This window comes from Cololabis saira, chromosome 4 (genome assembly GCF_033807715.1).
Source record: "Cololabis saira isolate AMF1-May2022 chromosome 4, fColSai1.1, whole genome shotgun sequence".
NCBI lineage: Eukaryota > Metazoa > Chordata > Actinopteri > Beloniformes > Belonidae > Cololabis > Cololabis saira.
In genome coordinates this window covers 39,531,466-39,544,534 of record NC_084590.1, presented here as the reverse complement: position 1 = coordinate 39,544,534, position 13,069 = coordinate 39,531,466, and the positions used below count along the sequence as shown (strand labels likewise).

General features: G+C 41.9%; 1 protein-coding gene across 1 annotated transcript in view; it reads right to left on the bottom strand.

Moving 5' to 3' along the window:
* Window positions 1-13,069, bottom strand: part of gbe1b (glucan (1,4-alpha-), branching enzyme 1b) — a 117,128-nt gene that overhangs the window by 8,793 nt on the left and 95,266 nt on the right. The window contains exon 15 of the mRNA XM_061719738.1: window positions 5,385-5,502. Coding sequence (XP_061575722.1) covers window positions 5,385-5,502 — 118 coding nt within the window. The remainder of the gene's footprint in view (window positions 1-5,384; window positions 5,503-13,069) is intronic.

Sequence of the window (13,069 nt, the reverse complement as noted above, 5' to 3'; positions counted from 1 at the left end):
AGAATCTTTAACCCAAACATGGCCCATGTCTGCAGTTTTCTTTGGATGATATTTGGCCCTGACTGAGGGGCGTTGACCTGAGGTGAGGGGGCGGCTGCCTAAATAAGACACAAATCCACCAGAAATGGCCCGATTCTTCATTTTTCTGTAAAGCCTTGGGGCCACACCTGGCCCTTCACACCACTCCCCGTCGCCCATGCCGAAGCCAGTTTATGAAAGCCGGGCCAAATCTGGCTCATACGGCACATACCGAAAGCCCAAGTTTGGCCCGGTTCACGAACCTTGGGCCACTGCTGACCTAAATAACACGCAAGTGAGAAGTAGCCCAGTTTAGACCCAACTGTGTCTGCTTCTCGGGTTATATTCACTAGAACTAGAACCACTACAAATAAAATACCTGTTGTAATAACCTGTATACTCCACTGACCTCACAGAACAGTTATTACAAGCTTTTCTTTTTTCTTCCTAATGCTGATTAACTGATGTATATAATTGTATTCTTCCAAAAAGCCACCAAATTTGACCTAAAATCCCAGTGTGTGAAATATCCAGGATCATTGTGCGCGTATATCCCTGAAAAATGCTTCATCTGGTATAAAGAAAAAAGAAAAAACACCATCAACTGAGATGAAGGTGATACCTCTAACCACAGTGAGAAACGTTCCATCGTGTCTTCTCAAGAATCTAATCACCATCTGTGTCATTTTGAGCAGTTTCTATACAGTTTCTTTAAAAAAAAAAAATAATTTTGTTGATTTCAAAGAGGCGGGGGGATTTTCTATCCTACAAGACGATAATGCATGACCAGATTTGTAAACACGCAGCGTTACCGTGACACACTGTTCTCCACAACCTACCAAGCCGCTGAGATATTTGACAATCTGCCGGATTTACCCAATTACGTGCGTCCACATGCATGTGTGGAGAGTTTATCATTGCTTTTAACGAAGCTGGCGAGCTGACAGGCCCCTCGTAAAGACGGGAGAAAAGACATTCGCGTAGACTTTTGTTAAATAAAACATGGATGGTTGTGGGTACCTTTCTCTACCCCCCCCCCCCCCCCCCCCGCGGCGGCTGCGTTTTCTGATTATTCTTGTCATAACCAGGTTACAGTAGGGAGGAGCACAAAAAGCAGCTTTATATAAGATCACAGCCTTACTGTTGGATCTCCGTGAGACGGCCTATAAGGGAAAGGCAGTGGTGTATGTGCAGAAGGGTCCCCTCTTGTCTCCATCCTTCCTTCGCTGCTGGCTCCAGCCCTCTCATTTCCTCTCCTTCCCCTCATTAATCCGCACTTGTGCCAAAATGAACAGATGACTAGTCAACTAAACTTCACGTTTTGGCCAAGAGGGACAAGAGTGAAGCGGCTGCGTTTAAATTAATAAGAGTTGGAGGATTTAAAAAACTGTGGAATTTGTGTCATTAACTGATGAAACCTAAGCTAATACGATGGAAGATCACTGTCTACATGAAAGAGGGAGAGTCTTTGATACGGGGGTCGACCGAATATTAAATAACTCAACTGGTGCTCTTAATAGGAGCTTTGCATTTAAGTGCCCTGTCCGAGTCTTGATATAGAATTATATTCTCCACCCATTAACTGCAACACTTACAGTATTGATCTGGGGAGGTTCAAGAGGAGGTCAGTTAAACAAACACCTCATGTAATTTCCCCAACTCCGGTGAAATCTGGAGCAGTCAAAAGCATTGCCTTAAAATGTTCGTTAATTTGCCAAACAATCAAAAACCAAAAGGGCGTGATGATGATCGAGCACTGGACTTCACAGACGCCACCCTCCTCGCAAATCTGTATAAATAATCAATGTGTTTAGATGCCATCGGTGATCTTTAATTCATCCCCGACCTTACTCACAAATGTCTTGCAGAGTTCAAGAAAAAAAAAAGGAGCAAACATGAGGAAGATCCTAAAGCGCTCTGCTTAAAATGCACATCATCTCCCTGCACGTCAAGGACAGAGCCATTTCTTGCCGTCAGCCTAAAGCAGTTCTCATGATGCAGGCGCTGTGGTTCATCCTCCCGGATACTTTCCACCCCTCCATGATGCCACGCAAGCTTAGGAGGCGCGCACATGAAAAGGTAAGTTGTAACGCCATGAATAATGCACATTGTTTGCAGGAGAATGTGAAAGAGCTGTTGATATCAGAATCTCAAACGCTCAATAACTGCAGTCAGACTGTCGGCACGGGCAGAGGGGAACGGCAGAGAAGCCAAATACGATACGCACAAACAAAGATTCATGCCATGGAGATTACATTTGCCATAGTTGATCATTTTTTCTTGATTTTATATTCAAGGTCTATAGTATTAAAGAAGCAGCTGTTAAATTAAAAGCGCAAAAGCTCAGAGTCCCAGACCAGGGAGGTGGTGGCATTTTGCCTGAAGAAGCAGCTCCCTTTCATGCCAACACACTTAAACCTCATTAGAATGGCTTTAGAAGATCTTCTCACTCCAAACCCCATTTCAGACTAATTAAACTGATTTGCGAAATCAAACATGGGACATAAAAAGGACAAAACATTAATATGCTGACAGCTATTTCATCAGATTTTATATCTGCTGCCAGCCTTCACAAAGTGCCTTTGTAACGCTGAAAATACAACCAACTAGTGCAAAACCGTGAAAAACTCCGTGATTAATGAGGCCTGACTGCATGCGTGTTCGGGAAAGCTTCGGGAGCGTTGCAAAGGAACCCGAATAACGTGAACAAATGAGCTTTCAGTCCCCACCCAACAGTAGCGGATCTCGAGGGGCAAAAGAAAAGTAGCCTAGGAAGATTGTAATGTTCAATTTCAGCAAAGAATTTACTTGTTTTTTGTGTTTTATTTCCCCCCAATCTCTGACTTATCACTGCCGAAGTGCATTTTTTTGCACCTTCAAAACATAAAAGCGTGTGTCTATGACCCAAAACTAATCAGAAACAGTGGGAGCGTCAGGATGTGAGGTTAGTATCCAGCAAACTTGTCAAGTTTCACCATATTTAGTTACACTGACATTGTGGGATTTCTCGGAAAAGATATTCTTGGTGTCAACCAGGGATGACTCAACCATCATCTGCTGACTAATGCATGGGTGGACGCATCTGTCAAAAACTGCGGGGGACAGGAGACGCACAGAGCAAACCTATCAATAGATTATGCATTCAGGTAAACAAAAACCCTTTCTTCTTCATTTTTTTAAACCACGTATTCATTTCATGAATACATTTGGAACAAACCGAAGCGCTCGAGGACGCAAAGACTTATGATTTTAATGTCTCCCCTTCACAAACATGCACGCGTGCTGCTGGTCCGACTTCTGCGTGGAGTTATACAATCGTTTAGAGAATTAAAGAAACGGGTCTAAACTCGTTCTTGGGTTCAAGCGGAACGTTTTCCACGTGCCAGTTTGCTGTTGCTCGGTCACCTTGGCCACATTTATGAAAGGAGGCTCACGTTTAGAGTTGTTAAAAAAAAGGGAGCAGGGTTCTAAGTAATTTTAGTCTAGGAAGGGTCTAAAATGTTTTGAGGACGACTCTCCCACCCCCTCATTAAGTGAAGGATCTAGACCAGGGGTCTGCAACCCGCGGCTCTAGAGCCGCATGCAGCTCTTTAGCGCCGCCCTAGTGGCTCCTGGAGCTTTTTCAAAAATGTTTGACCTTTTTTTCCTTTTTTTCTTATTTTTTTCCTTTTTTTTCTCATTTTCTCTTCCTTTTTTCCTTTTTCTTCTTTTTTTCCTTCCTTTTTCCTTTCCATTTTAATCTGGACATTTCGACTTTCTTCTTGAAATTTCGACTTTTTTCTCAACATTTTGACTTTTTTCACAAAATTTTGACTATTTCCTTAACATTTCGACTTTTTTCACAACATTTTGACTATTTCCTCAACATTTCGACTTTTTTCTCGACATTTCGACTTTTTTCTCGAAATTTTGACTTTTTTCTCATCATTTCAACTTTTTTCTTGAAGTGCATAATGAAAAAAAAAATCTTCCTCCAGTTATAACTAATATAGATACATGCAGCATGTGTTGTCTTCATTCTAAGGCTGATACAAGACTTCTCATTTTTTGCGGCTCCAGACATATTTTTTTTGTGTTTTTGGTCCAATATGGCTCTTTCAACAGTTTGGGTTGCCGACCCCTGATCTAGACCCAACTGTCCGTCCTGTTATTATTTTAACTTTTAACACATGATGAGGTGTTTGTGTGGATTATATGCAGATGGTGGCTTAATTTTATTTGTGTTGTGTTGTGCTGCAGGATGAGTGATGCAGCTTACTGAGACCCTTTTACGCCACACAGTTATTGATAATGTGAACCCTTCTAGCAAAATCCAAATATAGCTCAAAGTTTACAAGAAAAAGTCTCATGATGAAACACACTTAAACACCTATGCAGTTAGGAAATAAGAGGAACATTTTGGACTTCCAGAAATGGTTGCAATGTTACCAAGATAACCACATAACCTGCACATGATTACTTCCTGTGCGGCACCCACATACGGTGGTGGGAAAAAGTACACGAACCCAGAGGAAAGTACTCTGCCGTGGACACCCTGCCGCTACGGTACATGCAGCAGATTTTATGAACACAGATGTCAGCCTGTTCCAGTGGTGTCCTGGAGCCGTTAACTGCTACTCCTGGGTTCTACTTTACACTGTACGTTGCTTAGGCTTTTTGTGTGGTGCCTTTTGAGTGAATCTGGCTGGGCGCCCACAACAACAACAAAACAACCACAATACTAAAATGAACCATTTAGAGATGATGCATCTAATTATAGACTTATGGATATGTTTCCTTATCCAGCCCTATACAAATTTACTTCTCTAAATAGTCTCTGATGATCGTCAAAGGTATGGTTAGCATCAGCAGAGGCTTCTTTTGACATAAACTTTAAATTGGAGTGTCCCATCAATTACAGTAGCCAAAAAAGTCATTTCAAAGGCTCATTTACAGAAAATAAAAATAACTTTGTGGCATCACAATCAAAATAAATTTAGAAAACAGTGAAGTTAAACAGGAAAAAGAAAAGTTAATCCAGGGTTTTGATTGTGAATTCTTCTTTCCAAGTCATTTCTGGAGCAGTTTCATCACCGCCCACGACTCATTCTGATGTTTTCTTAGCCGTGAGCGACTCCTCTATCAGCCTACATATGTGCACGGCATTGTGGGACAATCGCGTCCATCAACGGCAGACTCAAAATCCATTTAGTGTGCACGTTGGCATTTTTGGAGGATGCCTAATTTTGCCACTTCTTCAAAACAACAACTAAAATATGCAAATCAATATGCTGAACAGGACAGCGACGCAGCATGGGCTGTGACAGTGATATTCAACGAAGAGGTGACATTTGATGAGTCAAAAGTGTCATGGTGGAAATGCTTACCATCATCGAGTGCGAGCGTCCGCTGTAGGGCGTCGGCTCGGTGAAGTACTCCGCGTTGTGGTCGAGCCGTCCGTGTCCTCCATACTCATCGGCGTCTGAATCCAGCTTGATTTTGTATCTGACGGAGACCGAGGTTAAGGCGCGAAACTGGTGGGAATCTAGCTTATGAGATCGGAGTCAAAGGAAGATGGACTAGAGGAGGTTTTATCACCAGCGCAGACTCGGTTTAGCAGCGCTCAGGAGGTGAATACATCTTAAAACCCTCACATCCATCAGCATTCAGCTCCCTCTCAAGAAGTACTGCAAAGTGACAGCACAGAGCCCAGACAGTTTAAGAGAGTCGCTCCTGATACATAAAAAGAACCATTAAAAAAGATAAATAAATAAATAAAGTAATTGAAAAGTGAGTCAGCCATGGCTCAACGATGCGGCCGGTCCGTCTAGTTTATCTAATTTGCCGCAAAAATAATGAATGTAATTTCAAAAAAAGCATTTCAGAATGAGCGGCAGCCGCTACGGCTTATAGCTGATGGATTTAAAAAAAATGTTTCCTGAAGTTTGTAGTGACATTAATGCAGACGGATGGAAAATTCAGAGACTTTTAAGCATCACTTCCCCAGACAGCATCAATGCAAAGCATGATATTAATCAAACAAGCACCCTTCCCTTTTTCTAAACATCTAAGCAAAATCATTCTCTTTTCCCATAAAAAAAACAATAATGTCTTTATTATGTGTTGTTTTAATGCACATTTTTTACTTTGATGCCAAGAAATTATCACTGAAGTTATAAAACAATTAAATGTGTCACAGAGTTGGAGATTTACCGCACTCAGGCGAGCTGAATAGTGAGGAGAAAGTACAAATGCCTTTGATCATGTATATAAAAGCTGTATGGACTGTATGCGTGGAGGGAGGAGGCAGGAGGAAGGCAACCCCCCCCCCCACCCTTTGCTGTCACTTTTCCTTGATTCTTCTCTCAAAAATCTCTCCTCTGTACCTCTGAACATGGATGCTTAGAGAGTGAAATGTTGATGGCAGCTTCCATAATAAGGTTCTTGTGAAACGTGTGCATTCTGAGAGAGGAGCCGAGATAAAAGACGCAGCATGAAATGTATAAATCATGCCATATGTGTGGGCTTCGGGATATACCCACCTCTCGACGAAAGCCCATGATCATATCGATTCAAAAGAACAATTCTGTCCTCCGGCAAGGTGAAATGTAGGACGCCGTCAAAATAGACGTCTAAATTGTTCAGAAAGAACTATCAAATCCCATCTGTGGTGACAATTTTCCAAGGACGCTTCAAAGAAACCCCCAATAAAAACAAAACAACATCATAGCAAGAAAATTGTTTGCATTTTTCTCAAAATGCTTGATATAACCGTGTTCCCCTAATTGTTGCTTCATGAACAACGAGAGGGGCGGGTGCCAGAATCAGCTGCAGGCCTGCTTTAATCAAGATACTTCAAAAAAACTGCCAAAAATGGGTAGCGACATGTACCAGGAAAAGCTTAACCTTCGCCAAACGCCTTTAAGAATAAGCTCCTAAGCTCCTCTTTTAGCTAATTTCCCTTCTGAGAGTAATAAAGTTACATTCTTTTTCTCATTAAGAAAGGGGAAACATGTTGGGTATCAAACATTGATATTGTTCTGTGTTAGTAAATGTATAACTTTGATGACAAAACTGACTTAAATTTAGCGTTTGAAAATCTTTTGTATGTTTATTTCCAATTGCAATAATAGCAGAAGCAATAATAAAAGCAGAGCCTTGGCAGCTAGAAGGTGGAATCTAAAACTTTAAGGAAAGTTGGTAGCGGTTGAGACATGCGTCCAGCCGGAAGTGATTAAATTATAACATATTTGATGCATCAAGGATCAACATGGATCTAGCTCTCAGAAAAAAACAAAACAAAGCAAATCACCTATCCAATTTCTAATGTTAAATTTGTCCAACGATTTGAGTGTCACATTAAAGGAAATTGAGAGCCAGTTGATGGAAATTGACATCATACCTCTGCCCCCACAGCAATATGTCAAGATATGACACACTATGGTTACAGGGCAGTTTTTAGAAATAAAAAACAGCTCTAAAGCAACTAGGAAGAACAGAAATTCAGATTATACAGTCACTTGTGTTAAAGACAGTAACTTCTTTAAGGGTGATAAACATCGACAGCTCCGGTAAGAACCCATAAACATCTGTGCGGCGCACAACTTTATTCCATCTAGAAGGAGAGGTAAAGTCACAATAAGCTGAAGAGATCTGCAGGCATTTACACAACACTGCAACTGGCTGGGTGAATAATTATCTCACCTCACTATCGGGAGCTTTCTGGATTGTGTGCATGATCCGTAAGAACACTGCTTCATCCTCCCCTGGAGGTGTGAAAATGTTGCTTTTGCTACTTCCCTGTTAGCTTTGATTGTGATGATTAAAAAGATGTTCTTTCCTGCATGAGCACCCCCCCCCCTTTAGACTCTCTTTGCTACTGTATATTCACTTAAGTCTTACAACTCCTGTTTGCCGAGGGGAAATATTCTTTCTAACATGTTTCAGGGATCATTTGGTGCACCAGTACCAAGACGGTGTTCTCTGCACATGCATGAGCCCCGGCATCAAAATCATCTGCCTGATATTATAGAATAAGTCTACGAGAGCTGTGGATGCTCATGCAACGAGACTGTAGCAGAAGTTATTTTGCCAGCACTATTTTGCCAGCACTTCCCCCGGATGCAAACTGCAGTCCTGGGGAATTTGAAGACCACAACACCACCTCAGATTCTTTTACATTTTCCCCAAAGCCCTTTTCTAAACTTGTTTGGCATCGTGGCAGCATGCATAATCCTGCTGGAAGACTCCACTGTCATCTGGGAATACAAGTGCCGTGAACAGGTACGAAACCATGATGAGGTAGGCGGAATGCATCAATAGAATATGCACAAAAATGCCAGGAGCCAGGCAGCCGAAAACACTGCCAAGACCGTCCCTCTACCTCCGTGTATTCGGCTTCAGGTCTCTTCTGTTGCTAATCAATGCGCGCACACCCCCACATGTCCATTTGATATGAAGAAAACAGGGCCGGCGAAGGCCTCGCAGCGGCAGACAGGAGTCACCGCGGGAGCACCGTGGCTGCACCGCTCCATATGCAGCGAACGGCGATGCTCTGTGTGTTCTGACACCTTACTGTCATCTCCTCTACAGCCTGCATTAATGTTTTCAGCGAGCTGTGCCACGGCAGCTCATCTGTGGGATCAGACCGCGCAGGCCAGCCGTCGCTCTCAGCACGCATCAGTGAGCCCCCGGGCTGCCCACGACCCCGTCACCGGCTCACCGGCTCACTGCCTGTCCGATCCTTGGCAAGCAGTGACCAACGCGGAAGGAGAAGGTCCCCCCGAGACCTCGCTGTTTTTGAGATGTCCTCCTCTCCAGCCGTTGTAATTTTGCCTACGTCAAAGTCACTTAGATGTTGTCCAACCGGCCATTTTTTCCTGCTCTCAACATGCCAAACTCCAAAAACTGACAGTTCACTTACTGCAAACTATATCCCCACCCCTTGACAGGTGCCACTGTAATGAGTAATCAATGTTCCTCCCGCCACCTGCCAGTGGTTTTAATATTGTGGCTGATTTGTGCACACGTGTGAGTGTATGTGTGTTAGGGCTGGGCGATATGGACCAAAAGTCATATCTTGATATTTTCTAGCTGAATGGCGATACTCGATATATATCTCGATATTTTTTCTGTGCCATAATTGGGGTTTCCCCCAAAGCATTATAGCATAGCATCTCTGTTAGCTTCATTTTTTTCTGAGGCAAACCCTTAAAAAAAACAGTCAGTTTTAATACAAAGCCTCGTGCCAAATGTCACACAGGTACATTTATTAACAGAGGTCTGCACAATATCAAAATGTATAAAACAAATGAAATAAAAATAAACTGCCTGCATATATAGAATAAAAATGCTTCTTGAATAAAATAAAACAAATATCCCTTTCCTGCATAACAATTACATTAAAATACACTGTGCAATTAATACAATGTAGACAGTAACAGGCACTTTTCCACTGAGGTTGACAGTTGTGCAAGCAACAAAACATTTGTGCAAATCTCAAATAAAACATTCAAGTCAATTTGTCACAAAATAAGCTATATCAAAATCATGAAAAAAAAAAAAAAAAAAAAACTATAATCGATATAAACGATATTGTCTCGTACCATATCGCGTTTGAAAATATATCGATATATATTAAAATCTCGATATATCGCCCAGCCCTAGTGTGTGTGTGCTTGTGTGTGTGTGTGTGTGTGTGTGCGTGTGTGCGTGTGTAACCCTCAGATGAGACACAGTTACGGTGAGTTCCCAGACAAACTTCTCTGCAAGGAAGTGAGGACCAGCACAGACTGGTGGTTAAAGCGAACAAGCGTTTTCTGGTGGTTAAAGATGGCTGTGACAACAGCGTGTAATTCAGCTGAAAAGCATTTTGATCAATATAGCTTTCGTGTGTAAAAGGGACAGATTAAAGAACACAATCAGTTTTGCCCCCATGAGCCGAGAGAAGCGAAGGCAGCAAGAAGCTTGATGATTAGAGTCATCGATGACCTGACCCTCGACAACCCTGCCACGATCACGACTGCAGACCCAGCCAGCACTTAGTTCCTCCATAAGCTCGTCTTTTTTTTTTTTTAAAGGCTTTATGAAAGTAATAGCACGCCGCTGTGGGTAAAAGAGAGCTGAGTGAAGTGTATGTGCGCATGTGAAGAATGCAGCATGGCCTTGTAAGCATTATAAATGCTTTCTTCTACAGCTGAGAAAAGAGTGGAAGAAATCATAGAGACAGTCTCTGTCATAAAAGAATGTGAAGGGAAAAAAAATAAAACATGCACTTGAGACAACCAGCAAGGAATATCGAGAGGGATTTAAAGAGAAAAATATAAATCAAAGTAAGAGTTTTCCCATTCCTAGCTGGCCTTTGTTTTATTTACGATACACAAGAGGCCCCCTTTGGAAAGGTACAGCAGTGATGAATATATTTGATCTGGTTACATGTTATTTAATCGGAGCGGATGCAGTGGATAGTTTCTCATTTAATAAAAAACAGAAAAAAAAACAAAAAAAAACAGAACCTGTGGTTGTGGAAAACATTTTAGCCCGGTTGCCGAGTGGTTAATAATGGATAGATAAAAAGACTGGGAGGATGTGGGCCAAATTTCATCTTTGAAGAAGAAATGTGATCAAAATATAAATCTTCTATTACCGTGACTGGAGATCACTTAAATGTTTGGTAACAATCTCAAAGAAAGAGCAGCATCAGGAAACATTGGTTTGTTTACTGAGCCGTTTCTGGGTTCATCCTTGGTTTTGTGCCCTTTACGTACCAAATCTAGAAAAATAAACAACATTTTCAATATCATTTTCCTTAAATCCTTTAAAAACAGCAGTTCCTCCATTAGTCTGGAGCTTTTGAATATGAAAAAAAAAAAAACAACCCAGCAATTATATATTAATCCTCTGGAGTGATTAGTATGTGTGTGGACGACTATGAGGTGAAATTACAGCTTCATAGAATACCAGAAAGAGATAAGAAATACCGCCCATCTTGATTTAGCTTTAAGCCCCCCTGCAGAAACGTATATTTAAAAGAATGTCTTATCTAAAAAAAAAACCACAAAGATAACGTCAAAGTATATTTTTCCATGCACAACAGTGCTTATTTTGATCAGAATTCTAGAAAGTAAGAAACGCCGCACCTATAGTTAAATCATTCGGCGTGGCATCCCAGGAGAAGCTCAGACAGAAAAGGAGAATGATAACCTGACACAATCACAACTGCCTGTTGGCACAGTGTAAATCAAAGACCAATCCGTCCCGACAGGCATAGCCTTCACGATGGAACCCAGCTGGGATTTCAAATACTCTAACCAGCCAGATAAAGACCGTTGCCTGAAGATTGTGTCCGCCGTTAGTCAGAGAGAAAATAATAAAAGACACTGATGGGTTGAGAGCCCGGTGAAAACCTGACGTTGACTGCATTTTAATGGCTGATGTACTTTCGTGAGCTGCTATGCTCATTGTCCTTTTCCTCTTGCAGGGGGGCGATGGACGGACTGCAAAGGGTCCCATGTCAGGAAACAGAAAAGGCTGTCTTCAGATATGAAAAGGTCAGCCACTGAACACCTGACTGAGGGTCGGTCCTGATGGATGACTCTACGTCAACTTTTTATTCATTTGAGTAAAAGATTGCAACATTCCAGTTTTGAAATTAAATTCCAAGCACTGAAAGCACAGGAGACACTTGTACAGTTGAAAGTACATTCCTTACACTGTTATTTCTCTTCCTTTTTTCTCCCTGTAAGCAATTGGGGGAGGGGTCTGTATGTGTTTTCAACACTGTTAACTAAAAAACAACCACAAAGTTATACATCAGATGAGAAAAAATAAAAAAAAAAACTCCAGCCCCATCTAAACTACAGGCTAAAGAGTGCCAACATGTGACAGAATGATATAATGCGCCTTAATAGTGTTTTTTTGCCGGAAAATGACACCGTCTGATATTTTATGGCGCTTGCCACATTGCCGAAGGAAATGGTCCCCCCATTGGATCAATTTTCAGCGGTGCACAGCATGTACAGCTACATCAAGCTATTATAGTATTTCTAGATAAAGCTATGGTGCAGGGCGCCACTGCCACATCCTGACCCTCACACAGGTAGAAGAAAGTTTAAGTATATGACAGCTGAGTGTAATGAAAAAGCACTTTTGGACTCTTTGAGCTTGTCTTGTTTACCTCCTCTGCCTCTGAGTGGCACTTTCATCTGTCTTCTCCCCTAATTGGATCCTCTGCACACATTCCCATCGGAGGATCTGCATCCTCTCCAACACGCGGCGCATTTACCTTCCTCACATGCACGCCACATTTGCCTTTATGTGTTTACCGCCTCTCTGCATAATGACAGCCAGAGCTTTGCCCTCGCATTTATTTGCATTTCCTCTCAACCCACCCAGTGTCTGAGGCCTCTCCTTAGACATCAAAAGAAGCACCAGGAGGAAAAGATGTGGTTCTATCTAAATGAAAATAAATCCTCAAAAACAACGCCACAGACACTGTGCAGCTAGGCTATTAGTGCTTTGCCCGCGCTTCACCCCCGTCAGCCATGAGCCAAAAACACGAGGCTAAATGTACAATTAAGGCCCGTCAGGCGAGCTCACAATTAATGCATGATTTTCAAAAGATTACAGGTTACTTCTGTTGTTTTTTTTAAATAAACAAATAGCCTTGATTATTGTCCTAAGTATTCACATTTACTCACTGTACATGTTTGATTATCAGCTACTAAGCAAATACAAAAGCTCGGCTGTAATTAAACATCGCAGTTAGTGACGATATAACTAAGCATCTACAACTAACCAATCAAGCCGTCAAGTTTCAGTTTTACTCAAATGGTCTTGTTAGGAGATTTGAAACTGCTGGCATCAGGAAAAAAACTAACAAACCTGGGATCCCCATCCCCATCTCCATTCACCATCATATTATTTAAATCATAACCGAAGAAGCAACACAGCTTTACGTCCAGCCGGTTTACTGATGGCGTGAGCTACAACAGGCCTCATCGGGGAATGATGCCCGCTACGATAAATACAGATCTGTCAGCTTCCTGTCTCCCTCCACATTCCTGATCATTAA